We start from the raw sequence: 15,000 nt of genomic DNA on the forward strand, positions 1-15,000 counted from the left end.
TAGTGGTGATAACCATAAGTGCTCCCGTGTCATCAAGTTGAATTGACTAACCGAACAAACTAAATTCCGCTATTTCTGTTTTTAAGGCTATATATTTAATTAATTTTAATGGAATGTTGGCTACCTGTTGCGTTTCTATTAAAGAGGGCAGTTTTTAGAGCTTACATTTGGAAGGCTAATTCATTTATTACTCCACCAGACCAGATCAAAGTCTCTGGACCAACAGACAGATGATTATAATTGTAGATACCCACTCATTTCCCAGTAAAATGACATTAGCATGCTGGTCTGTTCTGAGTTGAGCGAGTGGCCGACGTCAGGGTTCCTCCTCCAGCCCAAAGATGATGATTGCGTTTTAAAGGATGTCGTCAGCCACGCAGCAGTGAAGTCGAGCACGTTTAGCGCGAGGGAAGAAACTTGCATCCAGAATATAAGTTTTCTGAGGAGATGAGTTGCCCTGTAGGCGCCAACATTAAGGTAAATATTTCTTATAAGACTGTCGGCTGGCGAAACGGTGGATGTGAAGACTACATTTATGTGTATGTTATTATTAACAACTAAGCGCAGTTTATGTTATCGGTAAATAATAGCGCTGCAGACTTTGTGTTAACGTTCACGTAGCCTGTCACTTGGTGAGACTTTATTCATTTTAGCAAGGAGCTAGCTCACTACAAATTAACCTTAGTTACTGTTTATAGATTACCTGAGCAGCGGAGTGAAGGTGTTTTATGTACCGTTAATGTAACAAAACCAGTTGTTCAAGAAATGATGTGAATGGCAATTGAAACTGTATCATTACCAATGTAATACCAGTTCACCGGTAGCTCAGCGTTTGAGGCCACAGCAGTCAAAAGATGCTGTTAAGTGTCTGGTGACACCAAGACCCCTGCGGCAGCAGCGTGGTTGGATTTCTGTCGCTAGCTAACGTTAGCTGCCATACTGTAGCTAAGATAGAAATCCAGCGGCTCACTGTTCAGAAACGTTGGCGCTTATTCAACGTGAATACTCATCAGTGTAGAGTGTCGGTGACGACTTTAAAGCAGCATTTTCCGTGAATGTGATTCAGAAGGTGTTGTAGTTCATTATCACTCGACTAACTAGTGGGATGACGGGAGAGAGGGGCACACACACACACACACACACACACCACACACAGCTAGCTGTCTAGCAGTTTTAGCATGTGGCATTAATGTCAGCAATGGCTAGGAGGAAGCCCGACATATGTTAAGCATGTTCTGTACTTTTCTGCGTTTCCCGCCTCCTCTTCGTAATATTACGCATCAAGGAGTTGAGACAAATGCGCCAAGAATACTCGGATGTCCATCTTCCTCGGGTGGCAGGAAGCCAGAAGATTATGGCCAGTTATCACAGACAGTAAAGGTTACCACTCTCTCTCACACACTTATGAAACACTGAGGTTTCCCTGTCAACATGTCAGCTTCCCAGTTACCTAACGTGAGAGTCATGGTGTAGCCTATTCGCGGATCGGGACGCATCGTTATAGTTCTATTTTCATATGGCATTGAACATAACAAGTGAGTGACTGACAGCTGTCATCCGATTCCCACATACGCGCCTATCTCGCTGATTGATGAGGGTGCTCGGTGAATCAAATCCCGACATTTCAATGTGTTTTAGGTTACGTCGTTTAGAAATCTGTCCTGTGGTTCAATTCGTCAACGGTGGGTGATCGTAGGAGAACATTCAAGCGCAAATACTCCCAGCTGTACAGAGATAGTTTGACACTTATTCACTTAATACCAACACACATTGGCTATCATTATGGAGTTGACAGATTATTCTCTTAAAAATGATGCGGTTGTCTCCGCGTGTTGCGGACACCGATAATGAACAGTAAGTACTGTAGGCGGCTGCTCATATCGGTCCAAGGCTGTACAGCGCTAACCGGGTGAACCCAGACAAACCTGTTAGACAATTTGAATTTGAATCGCCATCAAACCAGGAGCCAGTCACAGCTAAACTGACCGATGCAGTGACCCCCAGCTGTAGTCTCCTCTGACTGCATGGGTGGAGGGGATGTGGGATGGATGAATGGACCCGGGTTCCACTCCCCACCACTCTGTGTCACTATGGATAAAAGTGTCTGAAATATCAGCCTCAAGCTTCTGGTCTAAATGTCACTAAATATCAGCTAACTGGTCTAAATATCAGCTCAAGTGGTCTTAATATCACTTAAGATCAGTTTAACTGGTCTAAATATCAGCTTAAGTGGTCTTAATATCACCTAAGATCAGTTTAACTGGTCTAAATATCAGCTTAAGTGGTCTTAATATCCCTTAAGATCAGTTTAACTGGTCTAAATATCGGTCAACTTTAACTGCAGCTTCACGTGATCCTTGCATGTCACTGGTGTGTTTGTTGTGGGGCTTCAAGCTACTTTGGGAGGCACCATGATTTGAGCAGGGGTTGTTGTTGCTCCCAAAAGCAGATCAATTGCAGTGGGTTTCTCTCTGTGTCACGTGTGTGTGTGTGTGTGTGTGTGTCAGTCTCAGGAGGTTTTCTGGACCAGGTTGTGTATCTGGTGAGGGGGAATGTGAAGTGACAAAGATGGGCTTTAGTCTTGTGTCGTTTTTGTTATGATACTTGTGTGTCTGTAAGATCTTGTTCCTTATGATTGATACTTCTATGGCCTTGAATTCACTTTTCTATTGGAGCATAATCTAGTTTCTTCAAGTCATTTTCATTTGTATACTTCTGTGTCAGTAACTGGTGGGCAGATGGGAAATCTGTGTTGTATGACGATAGAAATGTTCTTCACCCAGTTTAAATGTCCTTGTTTCTTAATTGAATTGTGCTGGCAAAGGCGTGTGTGTGTGTGTGTGTATGCAGGGAGGAATAATGTCACAGTGACACTGTGCTACAGTGATACATTGCTGTGTGTGTGTGCGTGTGAAACTACTGCTTGTGTCTTACTCTTGGGTATGCAGAGTTTGTCCTGATTAGATTACATTATATTCAGCTGTATTGTTATTGTGCAGATTACATTATTACATTATATTCAGCTGTGTTGTTATTGTGCAGAGAGAGCACAAGAGCAGAATGCCTGCAGCACATGAGACTGCAGAGATGAATACGCTACTAATGACAACGACCAGCTCACCTCAGACTCAGGATGCTCTCTCTACCTGTGTGTGTGTGTGTGTGTGTGTGTGTGTGTGGTGGTGGGGGGGGGGGGGGGGGGGTGTCCCTCCAACAGACGTCCCAAATCTGATTGACAGGCAGCGTCGCCAGCGTCTAAAGTGAATTTCCTAAATGAGATCGATTACCTGGTTATGCCGGTCTGGTCCTGGTCTCATAAATGAGATAGTGAGATGGTGTGGGTGTGTGTGTGTGTGTGTGTGTGTGTGTGTGTGTGTGTGTGTGTGTGTGTGTGTGTGTGTCTGTCGTTAGATTGATTACCTGGTTATGCCGGTCTGATCCTGGTCTCATAAATGAGAGTGTGTGTGTGTGTGTGTGTGTGTGTGTGTGTGTGTGTGTGTGTGTGTGTGTGTGTGTGTGTGTGTGTGTGTGTGTGTGTGTGTGTGTGTGTGTGTGTGTGTGTGTGTGTGTGTGTGTGTGTGTGTGTGTGTGTGTGTGTGTGTGTGTGTGTCGTTAGATTGATTACCTGGTTAGGGCCGGTGTTCTGTCAATCTGAGCTACTTGTCGAGATGAGCTACCGCGCAAGCGCACTTGAAAAATCCGTCAAAATCGAATGTTGGGAGTAAAACGACTGTCATTTTAAGCTACCTTTCTCAACACCGAGGTAGCGTCCATGTAAACAGCGAGGATGTGGATAGTTAGTCGACTCAACATGTATAAATGTCTACTACGTCGTCGTGTAACGATGATGTAAAAATAAATAGCGAGGTAGGCGATTATTTAAAATAAATGACTGATTTCCCATCGTGTAAAATGTGTTCTTGTTAGCTAGCTAAACTAATCGGAATAACCCATCATAACATTGCTAAAGGCAGGGATGTCGTGGAAGATAAACGCAAGTAGCAGCTAAACGTAGTTTATCCACAATTTCAGAAATAGTTTATCCACCTGTTGTTGTTTATCTACCTCTCAAAATAGTTTATTCACCAATTGCAACTTTTCACATTCAAAAATCACACTGTGTTATCCACATTAACAATATGCATATATTTTATTAATCAATACCACGTGGTATTGTTATAAACATCGAACAATAACCTTCATCAAACATGTTCTGAAAGCCTTTTATGAAAATCTGAGCCTACCACATGGCATAGTCCACCTTTCCATGAGAATTCATAGTTTACCCACCTGCATTTTACCACCACACCTTTGGCACCATGCATCGCAAAATGAACTATAACCTACCTTACATTTACAAGATTTGGGAAAGATTATTGAAAGATTGTAGTCTTTTGAGCAAAGCTTGAAAGAGAGGCATTAAAATACAATCTTTCCCAAATCTTATCAGTGTAAGGTAGGCTTAACTTCTTGAGTTGAGACAAGAAAATGGACTCGATGACAGTTAATTAATACAATTTTATTGCACTCTTTAAGTGGTACAACATCTCGGTAAACCAGCTCAAATTTGCCAAGATCATGGAGCCTAATGGGTGTCATACTTTTGAAGATGCTCTGCAACTTCTGACTATAAACACATCTCAGTGATAGGCCAGAGATATTCACCTTTAAATGTTGTAGCAATACCTTCACTTTATCATGAGTAGATACATATTGTATTACTACATTGGTACGATCTTATCCAAATAACACTTCACTTGATGAGTTAAGCATGGCATGCTTTATTTCCACGTCATTTGTGTGTTGTATTGATGAACTGCCTCAGCAGCCTCCATCTGAAGGAAGGGAGGCATCATCATCACCACATAAATAAAAATAATAATCTTAAAGTAGTACAGCAATTCTTTGAAACCTATTGTGAAATAACTCAAATTAAACAATTATGAAAATAGCATAATCAAAATATAATCATTATTTTGCAACATTCAGTTTCATTACAATGCTCTCCTTTTGTCTCAAGTTGTCTTGTGCATTATCTTTTTACATGTATTTTTTCCTGTTGGATTATATTTAAAATTCAACTAAAACATTTTAAAAAATTGCATTTTGAATATGGATGATAGTTCCAAAATCACTGAGTAATCACATCTAATAATCGTGATCTCAATATTGAACAAAATAATCGTGATAATGATTTTTACGATAATCAAGCAGCCCTATAGAGCGTAGAGCAATATATTTCATCACTTAAGATTTCTTAAAAAAATTGTTAAAATATTGTTATACCGCTAACTGACAGCCATGAGTACCTTGACGATTTGGTGCAAAACTAAAAACGTTTATTAGACTATACGTTTCCCCTCCTACCGAAGCAAGTAGGACACCTTTTGCACTACTTCTGCTTGACCTATCCTTTGGAAACTTAGAAATCTAATGTTAAAACTTGATTTAGAATTTCGCATTCATCTCCAGTAGGGTTGATTACTTTTGTTTAATGGGCTTTTCCATTTGGTATGTCTGGTCCGAGTCATCATCTACTTCTTTGGCTTCATGTTCTGAGTCCTTGGGCTTTTCTGTGAAAGAAAAATATACAATTGGTCACCTTGAGTGGAACATTTTCAAGCTAACTCACTTTATTTACACCAATTTGCTAAAAGTCTTTATGGAGTAGTTCAACATTGATGGTGACACCAGCTACATTAAAGAACTGTGCAAATGAACTTGCTCCAACTCACACTAACATCTTCAACTTGTCTCTTAACAGTACAATGGTACCTGCATGTCTTAAATCTGATCATCCCAGTGCCCAAGAAAACTAACATAACCTGTCTTAATGATTTTAGGCCTGTTGCACTCACTTCTGTTGTCATGAAAATCTTTGAACGTCTAGTAGTCTAGTCATTTTGCACACATTTCATTCTACAGCATCTTGATACTTAGTCCACCTATGCCTGTGTACTGTTCATTGACTTTAGCTCAGCTTTCAACACCATCCTGCCTGTCAAACCTTCCCATCTCCATTAATGGCCAAGTAGTGGAGTGGGTCCCCTCCTTCCATCAGAGATTACACTTCCTCCGCCAGCTGAGGAAATTTGGGGTCGGTCAAGCAGGCGTGATCCACTTCTATCAGGCTACCATCGAAAGCGTACTCACCTTCTCCATCCTGCTCTGGCATGGTATGGTAGTGCCACCACCAGCCAGGACAAACAACGGCTTGAGAGGGTAGTACACAGGGCCTCTAAAATCGTTGGCTGTAGTCTGCCTTTTTTTTCTTTCCAAGAAAGCCGTAAACATCATCTCTGACCTCTCCCATCCAGCACACCATCTATTCACAGTCACCCAGGGAGAAGGTACAGTAGTATCAGATGTAAAACATCACACTTTAGGGATAGTACCTATTTACAAGCTATTCTTCACCTGAACATGCACTAAGCACTCACTTCATAACCTGGTCTTCCTCACTTTACACTTTTTGCACAACTGAACCTCACTGCTGCTTTCTCTGTAAACCATGCACTTTTCTATGTGTGTTAAGTGTTGTTACTCCCTGCTATACTCAATAGCATTGTGTTCGGCTGAGCAGCCACATCTAGGAAGACTGTTGGTTGTTCCAAAATGTTCCAGTTGAGAATGATGGAGGCTACCATGCCCTTGAGCATTTTCGATGCTGTAGAATTTTACATCTTCAATATGAATCCTTATATAAAGATATGGCTGCCTCTCCTAATAATGGGCAATGAATTCATTTAGGCACAGATGGACTCTAGTCAACTTGTGGAAGCATCTCAGGGACGATTGATAGAAATAAAATGCACCAGAGCTCAATTGCAAGTGTCACAACAAAGGGTCTGAATACTTTCCGGTTGCACTGTATAATACTCACCATTTTCAGACGAGGGCATAACAACAGTCCATCAGTTTTCGGAGCACATGGAAACCTGAGGAGGGGTGCTTCTTGTTTTCCTGCCATTTGCCTTTGTCCCCCTCTCAGGATTAATACCCACAAGACACCTAAAAAGATGAACACCAGATATATAAATCTGTACAGCATAATGGAAGGGAGTTGAGACTAAGCTGGAATCAATTGGAAGTGAATTTGTAATGTTAACACACTTCTACACAATAAAATGAACAGACATTTTAACTGCATTTATGTTTTTGAAATCAGGGTTGTATGAAGTAGAAGTATTGTGTTGTGTAGTACTATGCAGCACTACGTAGTTATAAGCAGTACTATGCAGGATAGTACTGCTTATAAATGTATACTGCACAGTACTACACGACACAATACTTCAACTCCATACAACACTCATTAAAATATAAAGGATAGTACTGCTTATAACTACATATTCCTGCATAGTACTACAACACAATACTTCTACTTCATATAAGACTATACTACACTGCAGCAGCATCATGTTCCCCACGACATCTCCAGACCCTTTCATGTCTGTCACATGTGCTTAGGGTGATCCTGCTCTCATCTGTGAAAAGCACAGGGCTCTAGTGGCAGACCTGCCAATTTTGCATTCTATGGCAAATGTCAATTGAGCTCCACGGTGCTGGGCAGTGAGCACAGGTCCCTCTAGAGGCCATCGGGCTCTCAGGCCACCTTCATGAAGTCTGTTTCTGACAGTGTGGCCAGAGGCATTCACATCAGTGACCTGCTGGAGGTCATTCTGTAGGGCTATAGTAGGGCTCCTACTGTCCCTCCTTACACAAAAGAGCAGATACTGGTCCTCCTACTGGGTTAAGGACCTTCTGCCACCCTGTCCTGCTCTCCTAGAGCAACTGCCTGTCTTCTGGAATCTCTTCCATGCTCTTGAAACTATGCTGGGAGACGCAGCAATCTTTCTGGCAATGGAACAGCTTGGTGTGCCATTCTGGAGGAGTTGGACTACCTCTGTAGGCTCCAGATATTGGCTTATGCTACCAGTAGTAACACTGACCCTATCCAAATGCAAAACTAGTGAAACATCAGTCAAAAAGGATACAGATGAAAAAATTACCAGTTGCCACCACCTGTAAAACCATTCCTGTTTTGGGGGTCGTCTCACAGTTGGCCCTCTAGTACACCTGTAGTAAATTTTGTTGACATCAAAGCAGGTCAACCTGATTCACAACTACCTCTGTTGCATAACTGGCCAAATCAATATCCCACAAGTGTGACTGACTTGATGCTATACTCCTATGAACAAGTGTTCCCTTTATTTTTTTGAGCAGTGTATATTATAAATATATAGAATAGTACACTATATATAGCACGCACACACACACACACACACACACACACACACACACACACACACACACACACACACACACACACACACACACACACACAGGTTTGAAAGTGTGACATGAACTCACCTATGGATGAATTCATGGGAGCACTCCTCTTGATATTGCAGATTCATAATGTAAATTATGTAAATGATTCATCTGAGAAAAAGAATGCATCATATATTCAATTTAACATACAATAGATGGAGATCGAACCAATCACATTTCTATGGTTTCTATGTGCACCTTAAGACTTGCATGTCTTAATTCATTTGCCTATCTGGAAGCACAGCATGGAAGGTCTACATTGGGTATGTCGCCATGCATTTTGGTATGACTCACATAAGAAATAGACGGGGTATCTGACATGTAGCCTAAACATCTTTCCTGTTGCATGCCGCATGAGCTCAGGATACCATACACATTTTATGCAACCACCTCTGCGAAGGAGAGCCAGCTAGGCTACTAATAGCTTTACCTTTCTAAGCTGTCAACTGAAGGACTTCAAATAAAAATAAAATAAAAACAAGGGGGAAATGCATGCATACGATCAACACAGCATCAGACAAGATCCGTTTGTTAATTTGACCTCTGGTTTATTAGGCTACTGATGAGGGCTAACGTTTTGGGCATAGGCTAGCTTTGTTTACACGTGTCAGAGTAGACGCAAGTCTACATCATTATTACCCGCTTTGTGATACTGAATTAAAATGTCTAACAGCTACACTTAACAACTACCCATACATTTAAATAACATCGGGTTGCACTGAAGAAACAGAAAGTTTGATCGACAAGTGAATAACGATAATGCATGGCTTAAGAAGAGCGCGGTCTTGGCTAGCTGAAAGCTTCATTTCAGCAGGGCAACATTCATTCAGAGATGTTGTAAACATGTCCAGTGTGCTTTGAAACGGTGTATTATTTCTGGTTAAATGACGGATAAGCTCACCTGATGCCTCGATGTCGTCGTTTCCAACAGATCGTTTAAGCAGCAAGTTCCACAGCTTCCCCAGAACCAAAGCCATCGATATCTCATGGCTTTGCCAAGAATGAACACAGATAACAGGAAGTAGGCTAAAATACTGTACATAACGTGGTAAATATCAGCGTTAGAGGTTATGGTTGGAGCCTGATTTAACACATTTGTCTTACTACCAATGACCGGAAAATCCTGTTTATTTGTAAATGTGCATTTTTAATGTTGGGGTTTGGGTGTAAATGTACATAAAACATATTATATTATTATATAAATGGCCCTAAATCGTTTGAAAATACGAAATGGCAGTGCCACTACTGTAGGTAGCACAACTTGATAGGTATTAAGGTAGCCCAACTTGATAGGTAGCCCATCTCAACAGATACGTTCTATCGAATTCTGCTACGGTAGCTCATCTCGACGAGGCAGCCCAACTCGACAGAACACCGGTCTGGTCCTCTGGCTAACGGGAGCTCAGGCTCTGCGGTCGCAGACCAAGTGAATCAATCCGGCCTGGTTTGCGTCTACTCAAATGATTTCCTTTTCTAAAGGAAGATGATCACCGATGTGTCACTGTTATGACGAGAGCCCACCCGGGGGGGGGGGGGGGGGGGGGTCTGGGTGGGGCTTGTGCTGAGGCTGAGGCTGTTGCTGTTGTTGTGGTGGTTAGTATTGTTGTTGTGGTGAGTGTGTTGACCTGCAGAGGAGCACGTCTCTGCCTGAAGGGAAAGTGTTTGTGATGGCCGCTCTTTATCACCAAAGTAGAGAAAGTAATGAGAGCATTATCTCATGATGACCGTTGAAAACACACACACACAGACAGACAGACACACACCTTTCATGTCACGTACCCCCTAGAAACAGCTTCTTACCAATTTGGGAATCCCCACCCCACCCCACCCCTTCCACCCCACCCCCTTGTGTTTTACACTGTTGCTACTATGGTAGCAGAAATTTAGATAACGATGCTGTGTGCGTGCGTGAGAGAGAGATCACATGATTCTCTCGGTTCTTCCCCTCCGTCAGAAGCACCTTCTGGGCAGATGAAGGCAGATTTCCTGTTTTGAAGCTGTACGCAGGTGTTCTGAGCTGTATACAGGTGTTCTGAGGTGAACGTAGCACTGCCAAGAAGACCTGTTGTATCTGTTGTGCCTTCCAGTAAGTCCCTTCGGACGGCAGAGACGGTTTATAAAGCGAGACGATTCATAAGAGGGTCAATTCTGGGTTCATTGTGACGTAGGGTTCACAACTGCCACTCCCCTTTAGGAGGCAAACGGGAGGTCCGGTGTCAATGTATTTCTATGGGAGAAATAAACATTATCTCGGATTATGACCATTCCCTTAGCCCTACATTTAGCAAGTAACAAACCCATATTCTACGAGGCACACGTCTTTCTAACATTCCCACATTGAAATCGTATTTTCCAGCGAGATAAATGCATAGAAAAATAACTTTGTTAGCGATCTGTCTCTGTCTCCACTAATACCCCAGGCTGCCTGTTCTCAACGGCACACTGCTGCTGCTGCTTCCACACCGTTCTACACTGATGATCTCATCACTGATCACGACCCTTTAGGAGGCGGAAGTGCTGCCATTTCATTCCATTGAAAAACCTTAGTGTGTGTGTGTGTGTGTGTGTGTGTGTGTGTGTGTTTACCAGGGTGGGAATTTCGTCATTTTAGGGGCAAGGCCATTTGGCCTTCACCTTCTTTTTTTTTTTAGGGGCACCAAGGCCACATGATAGGGCACAAAGGCCACTGAGTAAAATTCGATGGTTTTACATTTCAGGGTTATCTCGACACAAATACATAGACCCGCTAGCCGCTGTAGGCTTTGAGAAACACTAACACAGCCTCAAACTTCTTTAAGTTGAGGCCCAATCATGGCAGACTTGCGTGATCAATTGCGCAGCAAATTATCAGGTGAAGCACCGGACCTAATTTCACTCAAAGAGCAAAGAGCGTTCCGTATCAGTTCAATACGGAACAATACTTTTACGTGTCAAATACGGGACGATTCCGTATTATACTGAATGATTGGCAACCCTAAGTCAGGGGCATAAAGGCCACTGTGGCCTTATGATGGGGTTTTTTTCACAGGGCATCAAGGCCACAGTGAAGGGCAACGGCGGCCATGGCCTCATGGCCTTGGTATAATTCCCACCCTGGTGTTTACACCCTAAACAAAAGTCCCAAACGGCCAGTGTCAGGTGTACACGTAGCACAGTATGTAGACATGGAAAGTCACGTCTTGAAAACCTGTGTGTGAGTGTGTGAGTGTGTGTAGACTGGTGAAACTCATATAATGTTACAATCTGTTGTTAAACTTGTTTTTATGCCAGTGTTGTTGCATGTGTAGGCAGCGTGATCTGATCGCGTTAGTGTGTGTGTGTGTGTGTGTGTGTGTGCGCGCGCGCGTGTGTGTGTGTGTGTGATCTGATCCTTTGACCCTCCTCCTCTTGTCCTTCACAGATCTGAAGTCTGACGCCCCGAAACTGGTGACCATGGCGATGAACTTAAGCTGACCCCTCCAGTTTGGCCTGATTAACGCCCCCCTGCCCCCCCCCCCCCCCACACACCACAGGGCGCCCGGTGAATCTGCGTGTGTGTGTGTGTGCGTGAGTGTTGGTGTGTGTGTGTGTGTGTGAGTGTTGGTGAGCGTAAGAGTGTGTGAGTGTGTGAGTGTGAGTGTGTGTGTGTGTGTGTGAGTGTTGGTGAGCGTAAGAGTGTGTGTGTGTGTGGCGATGGCCCGTGGCGGGGCAGGAGCGGCGGGGGACTCCTCCTCGGTCTCGGCGGACGCTGGCGGCGTGCGACTCCAGCAGGAGATCTCTCTGCTGCACGGCGTGTGTCTGATCGTGGGCAACATGATTGGCTCGGGCATCTTCGTGTCCCCGGTGGGCGTGCTGATGTTCAGCGGCTCCTACGGGCTCTCGCTGGTCGTCTGGGTGACGGGCGGCGTGTTCTCGGTGTTCGGAGCGCTGTGCTACGCTGAGCTCGGAACCACCATCCGCAAGTCGGGCGCCAGCTACGCGTACATCCTGCAGGTACACACACACACACACACACACACACACACACACACACACACAACCCGCCAGCCAGGCGGTCATAGCGCTCACATTCTCCCTCTACCTGGTGCAGGTACACACACACACACACACACACACACACACACACACACACACACACACACACACACACACACACACACACACACACCTAACCCAGGCGGTCATAGCGCTCACCTTCTCCCTCTACATCCTGCAGGCCTTCGGAGGACTCCCCGCATTCATCCGCCTCTGGACATCCCTGCTCATCGTGGAGCCGGCCAGCCAAGCCGTCATAGCGCTCACATTCTCCCTCTACCTGGTGCAGGTGAGATACACACACACACACACACACACAACCAGCCAGCCAAGCCGTCATCGCGCTCACATTCTCCCTCTACCTGGTACAGGTGAGATATACACACACACACACACACACACACACACACACACACACGCCAGCCAGGCCGTCATAGCGCTCACATTCTCCCTCTACCTGGTACAGGTGAGATATATACACACACACACACACACACACACACACACACACACACACACACACACACACACACACACACACACACACACACACACACACACACACACCCGCCAGCCAGGCCGTCATAGCGCTCACCTTCTCCCTCTACCTGGTGCAGGTGAGATATATATACACACACAGACACACACACACACACACACACACACACACACCCTAACCCAGGTCCTTCTCCCTCTACCTGCAGCCCTTCTACCCGTCATGCCAGCCGCCCTATGACAGCGTCAGGCTCATCGCCGCCATGATACTGGGTAAGACACACACACACACACACACACACACCTACACTCGCACACACACACACACACACACTAATCGCCGCCATGATACTGGGTAAGACGCACACACACACACACATTCATAGGTACACACACACCCTGGGGCCAGAGGGGTAGCAGAGTGTGTGGGAGGGGTAAGAGTGTGCCTGGGGGTATTAGGAGGAGCTGAGGGGTAAGAGAGTTCACAGGTGAGTTCTGAGGGGTGAGGGAGTGCAGCTGGGAGTAACTGGATCAAAGGCACTGGCCACGGGCCCGCAGCTTCAGAAGAGGACCGTCCTGTGATCCGTACGGAACCCGGTGCTCCCTTAGAACCCGAAGCCAGTGTGCCGACGGTAGAGTGTGTGTGTGTGTGTGTGTGTGTGTCTGTGTGTGTGTGTGTGTGTGTGTGTGTGCGACCCCTGTGCCCTCTTGAGGAGGTCCTGAACAGAACTTTGGACTCTCGTCTAGACGTAGAGTTCCAGAAGGCGGGGCTCCCAGCAACGCTGTTCTAGAACTACTCCTCTCCTCTGCTGTTCTAGAACTACTCCTCCTCTCCTCTCCACTGTTGTTCTAGAACTACTCCTCCTCTCCTCTCCTGTTCTAGAACTACTCCTCCTCTCCTCTGCTGTTCTAGAACTACTCCTCCTCTCCTCTCCTGTTCTAGAACTACTACTCCTCTCCTCTGCTGTTCTAGAACTACTCCTCCTCTCCTCTCCGATGCTGTTCTAGAACTACTCCTCCTCTCCTCTGCTGTTCTAGAACTACTCCTCCTCTCCTCTCCGATGCTGTTCTAGAACTACTCCTCCTCTCCTCTGCTGTTCTAGAACTACTCCTCCTCTCCTCTGCTGTTCTAGAACTACTCCTCCTCTCCTCTCCGATGCTGTTCTAGAACTACTCCTCCTCTCCGCTGCTGTTCTAGAACTACTCCTCCACTCCTCTCCACTGTTGTTCTAGAACTACTCCTCCTCTCCTCTGCTGTTCTAGAAATACTCCTCCTCTCCGCTGCTGTTCTAGAACTACTCCTCCTCTCCTCTCCGCTGCTGTTCTAGAACTACTCCTCCTCTCCGCTGCTGTTCTAGAACTACTCCTCCTCTCCGCTGCTGTTCTAGAACTACTCCTCCTCTCCTCTCCTCTCCTCTCCTGTTCTAGAACTACTCCTCCTCTCCTCTCCTCTCCTCTGCTGTTCTAGAACTACTCCTCCTCTCCTCTCCTCTGCTGTTCTAGAACTACTCCTCCTCTCCACTGCTGTTCTAGAACTCCTCCTCCTCTCCTCTGCTGTTCTAGAACTACTCCTCCTCTCCTCTCCTCTGCTGTTCTAGAACTACTCCTCCTCTCCTCTCCTCTGCTGTTCTAGAACTCCTCCTCCTCTCCTCTCCTGTTCTAGAACTACTCCTCCTCTCCTCTCCTCTGCTGTTCTAGAACTACTCCTCCTCTCCTCTCCTCTGCTGTTCTAGAACTACTCCTCCTCCGCTGCTGTTCTAGAACTACTCCTCCTCCTCTCCTCTGCTGTTCTAGAACTACTCCTCCTCTCCTCTCCTCTGCTGTTCTAGAACTACTCCTCCTCTCCTCTCCTCTGCTGTTCTAGAACTACTCCTCCTCCGCTGCTGTTCTAGAACTACTCCTCCTCCTCTCCTCTGCTGTTCTAGAACTACTCCTCCTCTCCTCTCTGCTGCTGTTCTAGAACTACTCCTCCTCTCCTCTGCTGTTCTAGAACTACTCCTCCTCTCCTCTGCTGTTCTAGAACTACTCCTCCTCTCCTCTCCGATGCTGTTCTAGAACTACTCCTCCTCTCCTCTGCTGTTCTAGAACTACTCCTCCTCTCCTCTCCGATGCTGTTCTAGAACTACTCCTCCTCTCCGATGCTGTTCTAGAACTACTCCT

At 45.3% G+C, this 15,000-nt stretch overlaps 2 protein-coding genes and 1 long non-coding RNA gene across 3 annotated transcripts in view; 2 read left to right on the forward strand and 1 right to left on the reverse strand.

Moving 5' to 3' along the window:
- Nucleotides 1–15,000, forward strand: part of ripor2 (RHO family interacting cell polarization regulator 2) — a gene marked incomplete in the record, with an annotated part of 183,605 nt that overhangs the window by 54,849 nt on the left and 113,756 nt on the right.
- LOC134072665 (uncharacterized) lies at nucleotides 5,362–9,693 on the reverse strand. Its single transcript, XR_009937190.1, has 5 exons — nucleotides 9,233–9,693; nucleotides 8,371–8,442; nucleotides 6,884–7,011; nucleotides 6,154–6,325; nucleotides 5,362–5,573 (listed from the first exon to the last, which is right to left on the reverse strand). It is a non-coding gene; the product is annotated as an uncharacterized LOC134072665 (long non-coding RNA).
- Nucleotides 11,955–15,000, forward strand: part of si:dkeyp-120h9.1 (Y+L amino acid transporter 2-like) — a 27,705-nt gene continuing 24,659 nt past the window's right edge. The window contains exons 1-3 of the mRNA XM_062529459.1: nucleotides 11,955–12,303; nucleotides 12,527–12,634; nucleotides 13,050–13,113. Of these exons, the coding sequence (XP_062385443.1) occupies nucleotides 12,004–12,303; nucleotides 12,527–12,634; nucleotides 13,050–13,113 (472 nt within the window). The 5' untranslated portion in view covers nucleotides 11,955–12,003. The remainder of the gene's footprint in view (nucleotides 12,304–12,526; nucleotides 12,635–13,049; nucleotides 13,114–15,000) is intronic.

The sequence above is a fragment of the Sardina pilchardus genome, chromosome 24 (genome assembly GCF_963854185.1).
Source record: "Sardina pilchardus chromosome 24, fSarPil1.1, whole genome shotgun sequence".
Classification (NCBI taxonomy): Eukaryota; Metazoa; Chordata; class Actinopteri; order Clupeiformes; family Clupeidae; genus Sardina; species Sardina pilchardus.